The sequence below is a fragment of the Nyctereutes procyonoides genome, unplaced genomic scaffold (assembly GCF_905146905.1).
Source record: "Nyctereutes procyonoides isolate TBG_1078 unplaced genomic scaffold, NYPRO_anot_genome, whole genome shotgun sequence".
Lineage (NCBI taxonomy): Eukaryota > Metazoa > Chordata > Mammalia > Carnivora > Canidae > Nyctereutes > Nyctereutes procyonoides.
Window position 1 is genome coordinate 11,548,209 of NW_026575035.1, and position 19,304 is coordinate 11,567,512.

Sequence of the window (19,304 nt, forward strand, 5' to 3'; positions counted from 1 at the left end):
AATTGTTATTCTCCTTTCTACCTGTGCCACAATTCTTCAGAGATACCAGAACTACAACCTAAAAAAGGAGATGCACATTTTGAATTAGTTCTAATTTCAGGATACTAGAAGGCCATCCTCGAAAAGCAACTCTCCACACAGTCTGTCACTGAGTTATCAATATTAATACAAAAGAGAAGTAGTAGCATCTAATGTGATGGCAGCCAAAACTTACTGGGTGTATATTAGGTGCCAGGCACTGGAATGGGTTCTTTAGTCTGTATTTTACTTCATATATTCCTCATAAAGTCCCTCTTAGGTATTATTTTGCAGATGAGGACATTGATGTTCACAGAGATCAAATAAAGTGCTCTGGGTCAAGCAGACAATAAATGATTGCTAAGCTTGAATTATCTCCAAAGATCACCTACTTCATCCTATATAACTGTGTCATTCAACTTCTTCATGCAAATGAACCTGAGGGGTGTTCTGCAGTTGTTGCCTAGAGTGGCCTACAAATGTCGACCAGATCCTGTTAGTTGATGTGTAGTTGAGGGGTCCTCTTTAGTATTCTTGATTTGCTGTAGAGTGTTTCTTCCAATTGTCAAGAGAAGAGTTTTAAATTCTCTAACTGTGGTTGTGGATTTGTCTATTTCTCTGCTTAAGTCTACCAATTTCTGCTTCACTCTGCAGCTCTGTTGTTCAATGCATGAACACTTAAGACTGCTATTTTTCTTGGTGGGTTGACTCTTCTATTACTATATAATGACAGTTCCTATCTCTGGTAATTTTCTATCCTCTGAAGTCTACTTTATCTGGTCTTAAAATAGCCACTCCTCTTTTCTTTTGACGTTTGCATATTTTTTCTATTCTTTTACTTTTAGCCTGCTTATATCTTTGTATTTTAAATCAGTTTCTTAGATACAGTATATGGTTGGGTCATGTTTTTAAGTCCACTCGGACAATCTCTGTCTTTTAATTGGTATATTTAGACCATTTGCATTTAATTTAATTATTGGCATATTAGGGCTAAAGTTGGCCATGTTATTTTTTGTTTTCTGTTGTTTTTCTTCTTCCTATTCCTGTGAGTTATTTGAACATTTTTTATAACTCCATTTTAAATTACTACAGTTTGTGGGACACCTGGGTGGCTCAGTCGGTTAAGCATCTGCCTTTGGCTCAAATCATGATCTTAGGGTCCTCCTGCAGCTCAGGTCATGATCTCAGGGTTCTAGGATCAAGCTCCTATGTCAGGCTCCCTGCTGTAGGGAGTCTGCTTCTCCCTCTCTCTCTGCTTCTCCTCCCACTCATGTTCTCTCTCTCTAATAAATAAATGAAATCTTTTTTAAAAAAAATTAAATTACTAGAGTGCTTTAAAAAGATTTTATTTATTCATTTGAGATACAGAGCACGGGGATCCCTGGGTGGCACAGCGGTTTGGCGCCTGCCTTTGGCCCAGGGCGTGATCCTGGAGACCCAGGATCGAATCCCACATCGGGCTCCCGGTGCATGGAGCCTGCTTCTCCCTCTGCCTATGTCTCTGTGCCTCTCTCTCTCTCTCTCTCTCTCTCTCTCTCTCTCTCTGTGACTATCATAAATAAATAAAAATTTAAAAAAAAGAGAGATACAGAGCACGAACACAGGGGCAGAGGGAGAAAGAGAAGCAGACCCCCTGCCAAGTAGGGAGCTAGAAGCAGGACTCGATCCTGGGACCCCAGGACCATGACCTGAGCTGAAGGCAGATGCTTAACTGACTGAACCATCCAGGTGCCCCACATTACTAGCATTTTTGAGGGCATCATTTCATATAGCTTTTTTAGAGGTTGCTTTAGGTATGACATTTTATATATGAAACTTATCAATGAGTGTTTTTGTTTTACCAATATAAGTGAACTATAGAAACCTTACCTCCTTTGCTCCCCTTTACTCTCTCTTGCTTAAATTACAACTGTCTTAAATACTTCCTTTACAGAATCACGTCTGATTCTGTTACAATTTTTGCTTCAAGCATCAAACATAATTTAGAAAACTTGAGAAGAAAAATGTATTATATTTACTCATATTTTTGCTCTTTCCATGTTCTAAAGGTTCCAAATGTTCTAATTTTTTTTTTCTTTTCTAATTTTCTCTCTTTTTAGAGAACTTCCATTACCGATACTTTTAGGGTAGACCGGCTGGTGACAAAATCTTGATTTCTCCTTCATTTCTTTTTTATTTTCTTTTTTTTTTTTTTTTTAAGTTTCATAGGTAGAATTGGTGATTCAGTTGCATATAACACTCAGTGCCCATTACATCAAGCAGCCTCCTTAATGCCCATCACCCAGTTACCCCATTCCCTTACCCACGTGCCCTCCAGCCACCATCAGTTTGTTTCCTAGAGTTCAGCATATCCTATGGTGCAGCAATGTCCACAATGTCAAAATATGATTTCCCCTTCATTTCTAAAGGATATTTTCTCTGAGTACAGAACTCTAGGCTCTTTGTTTCAGCACCTGAAAAATGCTGTACCACCTCCCCCCTGACATCCATCTCATTCTGAATGAGAATCTGCTGTCATTCAAATTGTTTTTCCTGTATAGGTGTGATATTTTTCTCTTGTTGGTTTCAAGATATATTTTGTCATTCCCCCCCCCACACACACAAACCCAGAAGTTTAGTTATAATGTATATATTGGCATGGAATTCATGGCAGGAGTAGCGTCATTACCACTCAGCAGTATAGAAAGTCCTGACTCTTTTCCAGGCCTCCTCTTACATGACCCCAGTGAGGAGGGAGAAGAACGTCTCACTGCTAGGGATGAGAGAAGTCAGGCTTCCTACATAGTCTCCACAGACACTGGTCTCACATAGGGGTAAAGATGGGGCCACAATGTAAATGTAAATGAAAACCACAATGAGAGATCACACAAATCTATTAGAATGGCTATCATTACAAAGACAGATGATACCAAGTTTTGGTGAGAATGTGGAACAACTGGAACTCTCATACAATGTTCATAGGAATGTAAAATTGTACATACACTTTTCAAAACTAGTGGCTAATGTCCTAAAAAGTTAAACATATACCTATTATATGATCCAGCCAATCTATTCCAGGTTTTTACCCAAGAAAAACAAAAGCATACATCCATACAGAATACTACTCAGTAATTAAAAGATATAAATTATTGATACATGACACAACATAGATTATTATAAAATAATTATGTTGAGTGAAAGAAGATGTACCCCCAGAAAGTACATAGTGTATGATCTCATTTATACAAAACTCTAGAAAAGGAAAACTGTTCCATAGTGACAGAAAGAAGACCTGGGGAGGTGGTGGGAGTAAAGAAAGGTACAAAAGAGGAATTACAAAGAAAGGGGCAGTCTAGACAACCGGAAGGAGGGAGGGCATATGAGGAGCATGTCCTAACTGAGTCCTTCCAGGGAATTCCAAACAGCATTTCCACTACTTATTATAGCCTTTATGCCACTTGACTAAGTGCAAAGGAGATACCACCATTCATAATAAAGAAACTCTATTGTAAAGAAGGAGAAATAGTCTTTCTGCCTCAGTAACCTTCCTGGTGTTCCAGCACTCTTGTGCATTTGGGTTCTTTTTTAATATTTTTATTGATATTCCAATAAAATTTTGTAAGAAGAAGAGGAAAATGCATAGGCTTAGTTAACCAGAATTATAAATTTTCTTTACTGAGAATTATAGTTTGTTACTTTCTGGTTTTCATGTATAAACTACTAATACAATTATTAACTAAATTCACATAATTTAATGTTTAACAAAAAACCCATGGGTGAACTATTTGTTAAATACTTATTTCCTAGATTTTTTTTATTTTTAATATTTTTTTAGTTTTGAAATAACTGTAAATTTACAGGAAAAGTATAAGAATAGCACAGATAACTCCATACACCCTTCACCTAGAGACCCCATTCAGTTTTGGAGAACTTTATATGTGCTGCAAAATACTGTACTTTGGTGAAAACCAAACCATTTCACATCTTGCCAATTAATTAAGAAGTTACATGTGGAAATCTATATTAAATAGGATTACAGTTCTAATCTATTGAAGTGATGTCAAGCATTCCTTATAGATTGATGCCTAGGCTATTCGCTACTAACCTGTCTTGAATAAGCCAATGAGAATATTAAAAGTATTCCATCTTACAAAACTTTCAAAGAGTTTGTGGAATATATGTCATTATTACTTTATTCACCTTACATCTTTATATTACTTAATTAAAATATCATTACTTAAGATCCTAATGCAATGATTTCTAAGCATGGTTTTATAATGTGTCAAAGCATGTCAAATCATATTTGAAGGCAACATAAGTTTATGCTCTTAAGTCACCTGGAAACAAGATTTATTTTCATCTAAAGGAGTTTAGAAATACAATATTGTGTACAGTTTTGGTAGAAGTTAGCTATTTTCTCCCTTCAATTATTTGAAGTGCAAATAAACCCTCAAAAATTAACCACTCATCACTGCAATCTAAGCTGATGGGGATGTAGGTAATATATCACCCCCAAAACATCCATAAGATACACAGCATACAATTTTATCATTGTTTGATTTGGGGGGAAGAGGTCTTATGATTTCATGAGACAATTCTGTCATCATTTAAAATTCATCAATGCAGGGGCACCGGGGTGGCTCAGTTGGTTAAGCGCCTGCCTTCAGCTCAGGTCATGATCTCAGCCTCGGGGGATGGCGCCCCCCCCATCAGGCTCTCTGCTCAACAAGGAGTCAGCTTCTCCCTCTCCCTGTGCCTCTCCTCCCTGCTCACGTGCTCTCTCTCTCATTCTCTCTCAAATAAAGAAACAAAATCTTTTTAAAAAATTCATCAGCACAAAACTATCTAATGAGCTAGTTTTAAAAAAAATGAGCACCTGATAAAAATCAAATTGGATTTTATTTCCCAATCACGTAGAAAGTTTACATATATTTCAAACTCCATTATTATCACTTGGAGAGAGTCTCAGGAATTTTAAAATGCCAATAAATCTATTAAAACAATTCACACGTTCTCCCTGGTAAATTGTACTTTATATTCTAGGGGAGTGGAGACCCTATAAAAGTATTTCTTTTATGTTTGTTATGTGTCACAAAGGGTTATTATGATTCTGCTTTTAATAGACTTATGTAGAGTCTCTAATCATTAGACTCAAGAAAAACAATCTGGGTCGCTCCAGCAATTCTTTTGCTTTCATATATGGACTTCCTTTACTAACACTTTTGGCAGAAACAAGAATCAAGACGTGAATTATAGGACTTTATGACTCTCTGCAATGAGTTTCAGTCGAAACAATGGCCGTATCTCTCGAGATAGAACAATATTAACTTAAAGTTGGGCAGCAGAAAAACTTGAGATCTTGCAAATCTCAGTTACCTGAAACCCATCCTTCCCTATCGGATCACAACCCTGTCTGCCTCTGCCTTTTTTCTGCTAGGATATTATTTCACTTTTTTTTTTTTTTTTCCCTCTCTGCAGTTAACTCTCTTCTCATCAATACTAGGGAAACAGCTCCATTCTCTAGCTCTTCCCCCTGGGCGTGCCAGCCTTATTCGGACACCGCAGACACGTAAACCCCCAATAATGACCACAATTGGGTTTTTTTTGGGGGGGGTGGAGAGGGGATCTTGGCCCCTCCCTGCCCGATCGTCTCCTCTCAGTGCCCAGCTGGACCATCGAATGGGGACGGGCCGTGGGCTTCCCTCCCCGCGGCACCGGCATCTGCCCGGCGCCCTGGCTGCCCGCGGGACGCTTCGCCAGCGCCCGGTTGGGGCTCCTGTTCTTTTTCTCCTGTCCTCCCGCTCTTCCTTTCTGCTACTGAATTTCTGTCATCAGTTCTTTGATGGCGAGAGACAACAGCTCAGAGCTACACGTCTCCACTCGTAAATACGTGTCTGCTCCTCCTGAACCTTTCTCCGCCCCCTCTCCCCCTAACACAGGTAGGGTCCGCAATGCAAAGGGCTCTCCCTCCATCCAGAGATCAACGTCGGCGTCTCAGGGTGACCATTTCGTTCAACGCGCCAGCACCTCCCGAAGCCTGCTCCTTACCAGTTTCCGTTTTCCCCCGGTTAACCGCATTCTTTCCCATTGCCAAGCACCTCTTCCACCTTTCTGGGTTTCTAGTACTGCCCATATCAAAAAAAAAAAGAAAAAAGAAAAAAAGAAAAAAAAATCCAGCATGCAGTATAGTGCAAATTGCAGGAGGAAAGTGTGCGTGTGCGAGACAGTCCGAGTGTGTGCATCTGTCCGTCTCGGCCGGTCTGGGTCCCGTGCAGGAGGCTGCGGGGTCCAGGACAGTCCGGCCGCTCCAACTTGCGCTGCCCGACTCCCGCCCTCAGGTGGACCGTCTCCGGCTCACCTGTCCGCGCCCAGGTAACCCGCGAGGCGCCCGCCCGGCCGCGTCCCCGGACACCTGGCCCGGCCGGAGCGAACGCCGAAGCCCCGGCGCCGCACGGCCGCCTCCTCCCGCGCCTCCGTCCACTCTCCCTCCTCCGTCCGGGTGTTCGGGACCCTCTCCCGCGAACACAGACGGGACCGCCCTCCTCCTCAGCGCCCTACCTCAAACAGGGGACCGATCTTGTTCTTCTCCAGGTAAGCCTGGATCCGGGATTGCTGGTGAGACGCCATGGAGAGGCAGACGGGGCCGCGGAGAGTGCGGGCGAGGCGCGCGGCCGTGCCCTCGGCGGGGGACAGCCCTCCTTCTTCCCCGGGACCGGGGCCGGGGCCGGGGCCGGGGCCGGGACAGGCGCTCCGGAGCCTCGGCTCCCCCGGGGCCGCGCGCGTGGGCTGCAGCCCGGGGAGCGGCGAGCGCGTGGGGCGCCGAGAGCCGCCAACTCAGCCAACTCCGAGGCGAGCGGAGAACTCCTTCGCGGCGTTCGGCCCCCCGCGCCCCGCGCCCCGCGCCCCGCGCCCACCTCCGCCGCTCCCTGCAGCGCGCGGCGCCGGGGGAATCCTAGGCGGAGGCTCCAGGCTCCGCGCGCCCCCGGGCGGCAGCAGCGGGAGCCGGGAGGCGGGCGCTGCTCGGCTCCGCGCGGCGCGGCGCGGCGCGGCTCGGCGCGGGGGGCGCCCTCGGGCGGCCGCGGGCCGCGGGGCTCGAACTCGCCGCGAGCGTGCGTGTGTGGCCGCGCGCCCGACCGCGAGCGTCCCCTCCCGGCAGCGCGGGCCTCTCCGCGGGCCGCGCTCGCCCTGCCCGCCCGCGCTCCCTGGCGACGGCGCCGCTCCAAAGCCAATGGTGGAGGTGCTTCTTTCGGAGTGCTCGTAAATCTGGTGCTTGTTGGCTGCCCTGGGCGGCTCCAGGGGCGGCTCGGAAGGGGTCGCGCCCCCCGGCCGCGGGGCGCCTGGCCCCGGCACCTGGCGCGCTGCCTACGCGGGCTCGGACTCAGGGAGAGCAGACGGGAGAAGGCGGGTGGGCCTGCGGGCTCGGCGCCAAAGTGAAGTCGCCTTCCTTTGGGTGTGTGGCGTGGCCTGGAGCCAGTCCTGGAGCGCCAGGGGCTGAGGACCCAGCTGAAGGCACCCAAGCTTGGGAGCCACCCTTCAGCTTTTGGCCGGGAGAAGGGACAGCAGTGAGCCAGCCCTCCCTTCTGACTTTGAATTCCTGATCCACAGAGGATCATGTGGATTCCAATCCACATGTGATCATGCTTGGATGTCTATAGCCACACGCCACATACTCCTCTGTTCCACTCCGGTATCTCCTCTAGGCGCTTGATGAGATCCTCACGTTTAGCCAATACCTCGCTCACTATTCAGGGACTCTTTCCTAGTCGAGGATCAACAGACTGCAGAGGTTTCTTCACAGAGTTCTCTTGAGGGCTGCATGGAGGTCTCCAGAGACGATTTCCGTAGCTCCCAACCGGGATGTGCTACCAAAATAAAGATTTGCGTTGGAAAATATGAAGGTTGGGATCCCTGGGTGGCGCAGCGGTTTGGCGCCTGCCTTTGGCCCAGGGCGCCATCCTGGAGACCTGCGATCGAATCCCACGTCGGGCTCCCGGTGCATGGAGCCTGTCTCTCTCTCTCTCTATCATAAATAAGAATTTTTTTTTAAAAAAAAAGGAAAACATGAAGGTTTAGAATGAAGGGAATAGTTGTACCTAAAGCCTACTGCAACAGTATCGATTTATTTTTCTTTCTGTGTCCTGGATTTCTGTAATTCCTAATTTCTTTGTTGGTATTGATTTTTTTTTCTTCTGGATGACTGCCTAAACAGATCTACCTATATGGAAACATGCAATAGTTAAGAATGGAATATTCCAGAAAGCACTGTTCATTCCATCTAATAATTCATGTAAGAAATCTGCCAGAGTACCTAATAGCTTAACCATCACCGATAACTTGAATTACACATGGTTTGGAGTGAAACAATCCCCCGGTTATTACTTTTACAATCGGACTTGAGAGATCTGCCCAGAGGGAGTTAATTGAATAGCAGTGAAGTGCCTAGTATTGTCGTGTTTTCCACGATGGATCAAAAGTATGCCTACTTATAATTTTAAAAATATATTTAGGAGAAATTAAATATACGTAGTGCATATCCACATTTTTATTTGCTAGAAGGTATTGTATAGAGCCATCTAAGACCCCCTAAAAAGTCAAGTACTTTTGATACCACATCGTGCTGGAGAATCAAAGTTCTTCCAAAAGACACAAGGAAGATGTGACTTTAAATTGGATAATTAGGGACACCTGGGTGGCCCAGGGCGTGATCCTGGAGTCCCAGGGTCGAGTCCCGCATCCAGCTCCCTGCGTGGAGCCTTGCTTCTCCCTCTGCCTATGTTTCTGCCTCTCTCTCTGTGTGTGTCTTTCACGAATAAATAAAAATAAAATTTAAAAAATACTAATAAATAGGATAATTAACATACATAGTAAGTATTCATTTCACTCAGAGCAACTACACCTTGGGCCTTGCGTGGAAATAACGAAGCTTTACTGGCAAAACACTTATGTATTAAAGGGAGGACCATGAAGATATGTATCTATATATGTATATATATTATGTGTGTTAAAACACTGAACATCCAAAAATTACGTTGTTAAAATTAAGAAACTATTTCAGAAGTTTTTCAAGGCCAACTTCACATACCACCTCCTCCAGAAAGCATTTGTTGGTTCTTTCCACTGATTCCCCAAACCTGATTTCATTATTACAGTAAATATTTATTGCACAACCTCCCCATAGCAGACATTACGTTAGGGCTAAGGATTCAAAGGTGAAAAGCCTTTTCTTTGCTCTTAGGTGTTCAGTCTTGTTGAGGCAATTGGCATATACACAAGACATTTGAATGTATTGTGCTAACATGGGTATATAAAACATGCTGTGCACATACTGATGATGAAAAAATTACCTGTACCAAGATCCTCAAGGAATTCTTCGTGAAGGAGGTGGTGCTTGAGCAAAGTCTTAAAGGAAGATTAAAATTAAGTTTTAAAGATGGGATTGGTGGAGTTGTGAATGGGGGCAATGTTTCAGGTTTTGGCGTTAAAAAGTAGCATATACGAGGGCACAGAGCACAAAAAAATAGGCTGGTGGATGGAGGAATGTAGAGTTTTCATGGAAGAAGATTGATATGTAAGGTTAAAAATGTAAACAGAGTTCAGCTCATTAAAAGTCTTAACTGCCTTCTTAAAAAGAATAGACTTGCATGTGAAGTAACTAAAGAATTTTGAGCAGAGGAGTGTTGTGACGAGGTAAAAGTTTTAGATTGCTCTGGTTACAACATGCATGATAGATTGAGAAAGAATGATATGGAGATAGAAAGCCAATATGGTTTACAGAATCCATAAGCAATCAGGAGAACCAGCTTTAGGACTAGGGATGTGGGGATGGAGAGGATGGGATATATTCACTCGTTGATGATCTATACATAGGATGAGGTTGGAAAAGAGAATCAAAGAGAAATCAGACCCTCTGATTTCTGCAATGAAGCCAAGAGATTATAAATTACTTGCCCAAGTCACCCAATGAATAGTCAATAGGATTTTGTTTTTTGTTTTTTAAATATTTTATTTATTTATTCATGAGAGACACACAGAGAGAGAGTGATAGGCAGAGGGAGAAGCAGGCTCCATGCAGGGACCCTGATGTGGGACTCGATCCGGAGACTCCAGGATCACGCCCTGAGCTTGAAGGCAGATGCTTAATTGCTGAGCCACCCAGGCGTCCCAGTCAATAGGATTTTGGTTCAGGTTTTTCTAACTCCAAAGCCGACACTACTTCCTTTTTTTTTTTTTTTTAATAAATTAATTTTTATTGCTGTTCAATTTACCAACATACAGAATAACACCCAGTGCTCATCCCGTCAAGTGTCCCCCTCAGTGCCCGTCACCCATTCACCCCCACCCCCCGCCCTCCTCCCCTTCCACCACCCCTAGTTCATTTCCCAAAGTTAGGAGTCTTTATGTTCTGTCTCCCTTTCTGATATTTCCCACACATTTCTTCTCCCTTCCCTACTATTCCCTTTCACTATTATTCATATTCCCCAAATGAATGAGAACATACACTGTTTGTCCTTCTCCGATTGACTTACTTCACTCAGCATAATACCCTCCAGTTCCATCCACGTTGAAGCAAATGGTGGGTATTTGTCGTTTCTAATGGCTGAGGAATATTCCTTGTATACATAAACCACATCTTCTTTTTCCATTCATCTTTCGATGGGCACCGAGGCTCCTTCCACAGTTTGGCTATTGTGGACATGGCTGCTAGAAACATCGGGGTGCAGGTGTCCCGGCGTTTCATTGCATCTGAATCTTTGGGGTAAATCCCTAACAGTGCAATTGCTGGGTCGTAGGGCAGGTCTATTTTTATTCTTTGAGGAACCTCCACACAGTTTTCCAGAGTGGCTGCACCAGTTCACATTCCCACCAACAGTGTAATAGGGTTCCCTTTTCTCCACATCCTCTCCAACATTTGTTGTTTCCTGCCTTGTTAATGTTCCCCATTCTCACTGGTGTGAGGTGGTATCTCATTGTGGTTTTGATTTGTATTTCCCTGATGGCAAGTGATGCGGAGCATTTTCTCATGTGCATGTTGGCCATGTCTATGTCTTCCTCTGTGATATTTCTCTTCATGTCTTTTGCCCATTTCATGATTGGATTGTTTGTTTCTTTGCTGTTGAGTTTAATAAGTTCTTTATAGATTTTGGAAACTAGCCCTTTATCTGATATGTTATTTGCAAATATCTTCTCCCATTCTGTACGTTGTCTTTGAGTTTTGTTGACTGTATCCTTTGCTGTGCAAAAGCTTCTTATCTTGATGAAGTCCCAATAGTTCATTTTTGCTTTTGTTTCTTTTGCTTTCGTGGATGTATCTTGCAAGAAGTTACTGTGGCCAAGTTCAAAAAGGGTGTTGCCTGTGTTCTCCTCTAGGATTTTGATGGAATCTTGTCTCACATTTAGATCTTTCATCCATTTTGAGTTTATCTTTGTGTATGGTGCAAGAGAGTGGTCCAGTTTCATTCTTCTGCATGTGGATGCCCAATTTTCCCAGCACCATTTATTGAAGAGACTGTCTTTCTTCCAGTGGATCGTCCTTCCTCCTTTATCAAATATTAGTTGACCATAAAGTTCAGGGTCCACTTCTGGGTTCTCTATTCTGTTCCATTGATCTATGTGTCTGTTTTTGTGCCAGTACCACACTGTCTTGATGACCACAGCTTTGTAGTACAACCTGAAATCTGGCATTGTGATGCCCCCAGATATGGTTTTCTTTTTTAAAATTCCCCTGGCTATTCGGGGTCTTTTCTGATTCCACACAAATCTTAAAATAATTTGTTCTAAGTCTCTGAAGAAAGTCCATGGTATTTTGATAGGGATTGCATTGAACGTGTAAATTGCCCTGGGTAACATTGACATTTTCACAATATTAAGTCTGCCAACCCATGAGCATGGAATATTTTTCCATCTCTTTGTGTCTTCCTCAATTTCTTTCAGAAGTGTTCTATAGTTTTTAGGGTATGGATCCTTTACCTCTTTGGTTAGGTTTATTCCTAGGTATCTTATGCTTTTGGGTGCAATTGTAAATGGGATTGACTCCTTAATTTCTCTTTCTTCAGTCTCATTGTTAGTGTATAGGAATGCCATTGATTTCTGGGCATTGATTTTGTATCCTGCCACGCAAATTGCTGTATGAGTTCTAGCAATCTTGGGGTGGAGGCTTTTGGGTTTTCTATGTAGAGTATCATGTTATCGGCGAAGAGGGAGAGTTTGACTTCTTCTTTGCCAGTTTGAATGCCTTTAATGTCTTTTTGTTGTCTGATTGCTGAGGCTAGGACTTCCAATACTGTGTTGAATAGCAGTGGTGAGAGTGGACATCCCTGTCTTGTTCCTGATCTTAGGGGAAAGGCTCCCAGTGCTTCCCCATTGAGAATGATATTTGCTGTGGGCTTTTCGTAGATGGCTTTTAAGATGGCTGACACTACTTCCATCTCTGCCTTGTATCCTGAAAAGTAGTCAAGAATTTAATTTAGTGGGAAGGGTTTATCTCATGACTTGGCACCCAGTAGGCATGCAATTGATAGCAGTTGAATGACTGAATTAAGTTTTAGTGGATCTATTCAATCCAGCTATATTCTTTCAGGCTAAACTTTTCTTCAAACACATGTCATTTAGGTTCTGTTTTGTTCCATTTAATTGCATGCATATCCTGGTTCCTCTTTTGAATTGCAAACCCTCTAAAGTTATTAACTGTATATTGATAATTCTCTTATAATTTATAGCATGTAACATAATATTTTTTCATACAATAGGCTCTTCATAAATACATCTTTATTTTTTTAAAAATATTTCATCTATTTGTTCATAAGAGATGAGAGAGAGAGAGTCAGAGACACAGGCAGAGGAAGAAGCAGGCTCCACGCAGGAAGCGTGATGCGGGACTTGATCCCGGGACTCCAGGATCACGCCCTGGGCCCAAGGCAGGCGCTGAACCGCTGAGCCACCCAAGCGTCCCATAAATACATCTTTAGTTAATATCCTGTTGCTATACATTTAAACAATTTATTTCATTTACTCCCTTTAAGATTAGCTGAAAAGCACCAATGTCTTGGATTGGATTTAACAACTTTCTTCTGTACACATAATATGGTGCTTTAATGATTCTTTTCCTTTTTTTTTTTTTTGGCTTGAGTACAGCATGAAAAGGCCATTTTCCGTGAGATTGTTTTGCCCTCATTGTGTTATAGGAATGCCTGTCAGCATAATTTACAAATATACAGAATCCAGTTTATAAAATGCACTAAGCTCCCTTGCAGAGCTCCTTAAACAAATTATTTTTGATGAGACAAGAGAAGAATGGCCGAAAGCCTGTTGACCTAATTAGGAAGTATTAGCAATGTAATCCTTTGAAATTAATTAAATATTAAAATCAAAAAGCTGAGAAATTTATACAGGTTCCTTAAATTTACACTATAAGCCCTAGAACATATGTGCCCCTTTCTTGTATCTCCTTCACTTTTCAACTTCATAACAAACAGGGACAAATATCTTCACAGAGAATTCAGTGAGCCAGGATATTTCCTTTTGAGCTATTGGGTGGAGAGTTTGTGTCAGAGACACTGAAATAAAGGGAGATTCTGGGAAACGAAGCAGAAGAGTAGGGATTTCAAATAGTCCTGAGTGAGGGACTTCCCAAATGTATTTAGATTTCCAAGTCCAAATTGTCAAAAATAAATGATAATTATGGTTTAAATCACATTCAACTATTACATGGTGGGATACTCTATATATGGGAACTTTCAATATGTTTCAGGAAACAATTCAGAAGATGCCTGAGTACATTTTGAGGCTAATGCAAGAATATTTATTATCATTGTATATATTATAGTATGCTTTGTTACAACGACACTGATTTCAACTAGTATTAGATTTGTAGGGATCCCTGGGTGGCGCAGCGGTTTGGTGCCTGCCTTTGGCCCAGGGCGCGATCCTGGAGACCCGGGATCGACTCCCACGTTGGGGTCCCGGTGCATGGAGCCTGCTTCTCCCTCTGCCTGTGTCTCTGCCCCTCTCTCTCTCTCTATGTGACTATCGTGAATAAATAAAAAAAATTTTAAAAAAATTAAAAAAAAAAGATTTGTGAATAGCGTGAGGCCTCATATGTGTGTATATGTGTGAAAGGTCATTTAGGTGTCCCTTGACTTTGATATCTCTTCAGAAAAATTTAGAATTTGTTTTCTTTTTCATGCAGCAGTAGTTCAAATTCAGCTGAAAGGCAGGGACATATTCAGGAGCCTATCAAGAATGATCATTGAGAATACTGACCTTGGAGTTCTAACATGGGATAAAATCGAGGCTTTGCCCCTTACTGGCCATGTAATCTTCGCAAGCTTCTTAACCTCTCTATCCTCAGTATCGTAAACTGAAGATAAATAGCACTTAGTTCATCAGTTTATCGTGAGGATTACATGAGATAATGCAGGAAGGACTCAGTACAAATGCAGGCACATGGTAAAGATTCAATAAAGGGTAGTGCTAATATTGCTATTATTGTCATCATATCATTATCATCTTCTTCATCATTGTTCCGATTCCCTGAGGGTGAGACTTGCAAAATTCACATCAACTGTATTGAACCAATTACCTGAAGATGTCCAAGGTAGAAAGAGTATCTTGCTAATCAAAGCAGTGAGACGTGGTATTATAGTCCCCTTAATTAAAAAGAAGATATTCTAGATGCAAAAATAGAGCTGTAAGATAGGTATAGATTATCATATTAAATGATCTACTCAGTTGTATTACTTCACACAAAGAAATTATAATAAGGGAAGGAAGTTTTGTGCCTGAAGGGTGGAAAATGGGAGGAAATAGGAATGTTGGGTGATTATTCAGGCCTGTCTACCAAGACAAAAAGCCACAAGACCCAGCACATATGAGTAATCTGGATACTATCTCTCACAACTAATGCAAATGATGAGCACATATATAGCATCTACTGTGTGCCAGGTACTGTTTCAAGCACTTTATCCACTGCCCTGACTCATTTACTTCTCAAAACAGTGTCATGAAGTAGATACTACTATTACTCCCATTTTTTTTTTCAGGTGAGGAAACTGAGGCACACAGAGAATAAGTAACTTACTTGCACAAGGTTGAAGCTAGTAAGTAGCAGAGTCCATATTTGAACCAAGGTAGCATCTTAAACACTGTTCTGCCTCCCAAAGCCTTGGCTACTAATATCCCAGGCATACCACTTCCCTTTTCATTTTGCCAAGAGGATTTTTTTTGTTGTTGTTTTGTTTTAGGATTTATTTATTCAAGGGCCCCTGGGTGACTCAGTGGTTGAGTGTCTGCCTTTGGCTCAGGTCATGATCCCAAGGTCCTGGGACTGAGTCCCCCACGGGGCTCCCTGGGGGGAGTCTGCTTCTCCCTCTGCCTATGTCTCTGCCTCTCTTCTGTGTCTCTCATGAATCAATAAATAAAATCTTTAAACAAAATTATGTATTCAATATATATATATAGAGAGAATGCCCAGGAGTGTGTGAGCACAGTGCGGGGTAGGCAGGGGGCTGGACAGAGAGAAAGGGAATGAAAAAGTCCTCAGGCAGACTCCCTGCTGAGCATGGAGCCCCACATAGGGCTCAATCCCACAACCCTGAGACCTTGACCTGAGCTAAAATCAAGAGTCAGATACTTAACCAACGTCGTTGCCACCCAGGCACTCCTTGATCAAGAGGTATTTTGATGACTAATTTTACTTCCCTAGTGTGTTTATATGGAAAAGGAGTAGGGCAAGATACTGTGGTAATTTTCTGGCCACATATGAAATGAATATACTGACAAACTGCTTGTATATCTCTTGTATGTTTGAATAATGATAATCAATCACATTGGGACTGATTCTAACCGCACTAATAACTGACTAACTGGACCTACACAACTCAAATAATGCTGCCAACTTACAAAGCCCTGCATCCAGCTTTCTTAAGTGACACTTCTGTCTTTAATCTCCATCTTTAAATATTAGGTTATAATATTTAATTTTTAATATGTGGCATATTTAATTTTAATATGTGGCAATATTTTTAATACGTGGCATAATATGTGGCAATAAATTGCCACATATTAAAGAATTAAAGATATTGACTTCATGTCAATATCTTTTTATCACTTGTTTATTTCAATTATATTATGAATCACTTGAAGTAAATCTATCAAACTGTGTAGACACCTTTCTTATGAATCATCAATAAACTATTAACTGACATGCTTTTTGCTTATAATTTCCAAAATAATGCTGTCTTGATTTTTCATCCCAATTAGTGATAGCCTTTGTTAGGAATTAAAAAAAAAAAAAAAAAAAAAAAAACTTAAGCGATGAAAAATGTTACAGAATGCTGTAACATGATTGTGAATTTATTGAAAAGAAGGAGAAAATTAGAGCAACAAAAGCAACAAGCAAAATTAGAGCAACAAGCAAACAAAAGATGACTTGGTAAGGAGAAACTATTCTTCTGCACACTGGGGAGCCAGATACTCTGTCTAGGACAGGAGGTGCTATTCCTCCAGTCTAGCTATCAAGGAGTAAGTAACATGGGACCTACTTCTCAAACATGCATCTCTGTAAATGCCAACTACTGCTCAGTCAAGCAATTTATCTCAACAACCTGAGCAGCACTAAAGGTTATGTTGTGCCCAAGATTGCGAATCCGAGAAACCACCGAGGAGCCGACACCAATGCAAACACACAAGGGTTTATTAGCAAGCTCCAGCTTGGGTCCAAGTATACCCGACACAGGGGAGCAGGGACTTGGACCCCGAAGTGGGTTACAGCTGGGTTTTTTATAGGCTGGTCTAGGGGATTTTCAGAAGGGGTGGAGGAATTTCTCAAGTTCTGTTTACATTTTGATATGGGGCTTTCAAGGGCATTGAGCTCTGTCCTCATTCTAAGATGGGACTTTCTACCACAGGCTTGGGCTCTGTTGTCTTTCTGATATAGGATTACCTGCCGAGGACATTGAGGACATTCTGCAGTTTTTCCCGTAAAGTTCAGCTCTTATTCACAGGGGCCTGGGATGGCTGCACTTGTGCTGATGCTAAACTTTAGGTGGGATGGCCTTAATTTTTCTCAGCCTCCACAGTTAAAGATATATTTCAGCAGAATTAGTGGAACTCACACCAGCTAGACCCCAAGACAGGACCTTTAGTGCCCCTTTGCTTGTACTTACTGACCTTTGTCCTCATTTTTCTTTAAGTTCTTATTTCCAGCTTATCTCTTAACTCAGGCAAATGAAAACCAAAACCACCCCTCAAGCGATAGCGACTGCCCTGAGAAGACCTCCAGTGTCCCAGACCACCCAGATCTGTTAGAATCCAACCTCAAACTCATACAGGCACAGAAGGACCATAGAGTGACCTCTGGAATGACTGACAACTACTTTTACTTCATTATAATAGGAAAATCTCTGCCCCAGGAAGAGCACAAGCCTCATTTACATAACAGTATGTGTGCATAGGCACATTCCTTGAGGCACATTCAAGACCTGGTGCCCACCTCTACAAACAATCACAGGGCTCCCCTTCCTATATATTCATCCTAGTCCTAAATAAAAGGAACCTATTCACTTGCTCAGAGAGTCACAGCTTTGAAAGTCATTCCCCGTGATCTCCTTACTTGCTGCAAATAGTTTACTTAGTGTGACAATTCCCACCTGGTCTGTGACTCACCAAGGAGTGAACTCACATTGGTTCAGTTACAGAACCACCATAGCCTAGAGTGAATTTAAATTAAAAAAAAAAAAAAAAAAAGACAACTTTCTGCAAAACCACTCTCCTTCCAAAGCAAATGTTGGCCTGTTTCCTATGGATGATACCCTCTCTCCAATCCTCAGATGGTTTTGATCCTGAGAGAGATTTTTGTGATGTGTAAGGATATGCTAAGGTTCCACAAACACGATCACGCTGACTTACTAGGTATCTAACACAAAAGGTTTATGATGGGGTCCGCGCTCCTGAAGCCTCCACCTCTGCGGGAGGCCGCAGCTGGATCCACGAGGGAACCATGTTTCGCAACTAGTATGACAATGACGTCACAGTTTGGAGCCCTCAGGGCAGTATTCATCAAATTGAATATGCAATGGAAGCTGTCAAACAAGGTTCAGCCACGGTTGGTCTGAAATCAAAAACCCATGCAGTGTTGGTTGCATTGAAGAGAGCACAGTCCTCTGGGCTTGCAGAAGAAAATTCTTCATGTTGATAACCATATTGGTATCTCAATTGCGGGACTTACTGCTGATGCTAGACTGTTATGTAATTTTATGTGCCAGGAGTGTTTGGATTCCAGATTTGTATTTGACAGACCTCTTCCTGTGTCTCCTCTTATATCTCTAATTGGAAGCAAGACCCAGATACCAACACAACGGTATGGCCGGAGACCATATGGTGTTGGACTGCTTATTGCTGGTTATGATGATATGGGCCCTCACATTTTCCAAACCTGTCCATCTGCCAACTATTTTGACTGTAGAGCCATGTCCATTGGAGCCCATTCTCAATCAGCTCGTACTTACTTGGAGAGACATATGTCTGGGTTTATGGAGTGCAATTTGAATGAACTGGTTAAACATGGTCTGAGTGCCTTACGAGAGACACTTCCTGCAGAACAGGACCTAAGTACAAAGAATGTTTCCATTGGAATTGTTGGTAAAGACTTGGAGTTTACGATTTATGATGATGATGATGTCTCTTGGTTCCTGGAAGGTGGTGAAGAAAGACCACAGAGAAAGGCACAGCCTGCTCAACCTGCTGATGAACCTGCAGAAAAGGCTGATGAACCAATGGAGCATCAAGTCACAAACCAGTTTATATGTGTATTATCAAATATGTAAGAATGCAGGAGCCCTTACTGATGACAATACTCTATACTTTGAACCAAAAGATGCAGTGTGGTCTTCTGGTATGTTTTAGGAATCGGTCCAGATGTGTTTTTCCCAAGTAACTTGTCTGAACCATATAATGGTGTGCATTTTTCTTTGAGAGGGTCTATATAATCATTTTCTAGAAAGTATAGTTATCTGTACTAATGTTTTTATATGAAGAACATAGTGTCTTTGTGGTTTTAAAGACAACTGTGAAATAAAATTGTTTCACTTGCCTGTGGGGGGAAAAAAAAAGATTTATGATGAGGTCATGAGGAACATCAGCTAAACCTACTAATTTTGACTGGGAGGATTAGGAAATCAAAAATTGAATGAATGAATGAATGAATGAATAAATGAATTTTTAAAAGAAAAAATAAGTGGGCCCAGGTAGCTCATTTAAGCATCAGACTCTTGATTTCAGCTCAGGTCATGATCTCAGGGTCCTGGGATGGA

At 42.2% G+C, this 19,304-nt stretch overlaps 1 protein-coding gene and 1 pseudogene across 1 annotated transcript in view; one reads left to right on the forward strand and one right to left on the reverse strand.

The window, feature by feature from the left end:
- The window catches only part of CUNH8orf34 (chromosome unknown C8orf34 homolog), a 378,334-nt gene extending 370,706 nt beyond the window's left edge, over positions 1-7,628 (reverse strand). The window contains 3 exon segments of the mRNA XM_055318190.1: positions 6,556-6,769; positions 6,771-6,827; positions 6,829-7,628. Coding sequence (XP_055174165.1) covers positions 6,556-6,769; positions 6,771-6,827; positions 6,829-7,628 — 1,071 coding nt within the window.
- Positions 7,629-17,992: 10,364 nt separating this feature from the next.
- LOC129505234 (proteasome subunit alpha type-1-like) lies at positions 17,993-18,818 on the forward strand (annotated as a pseudogene).
- The last annotated feature ends 486 nt before the right edge of the window (positions 18,819-19,304 follow it).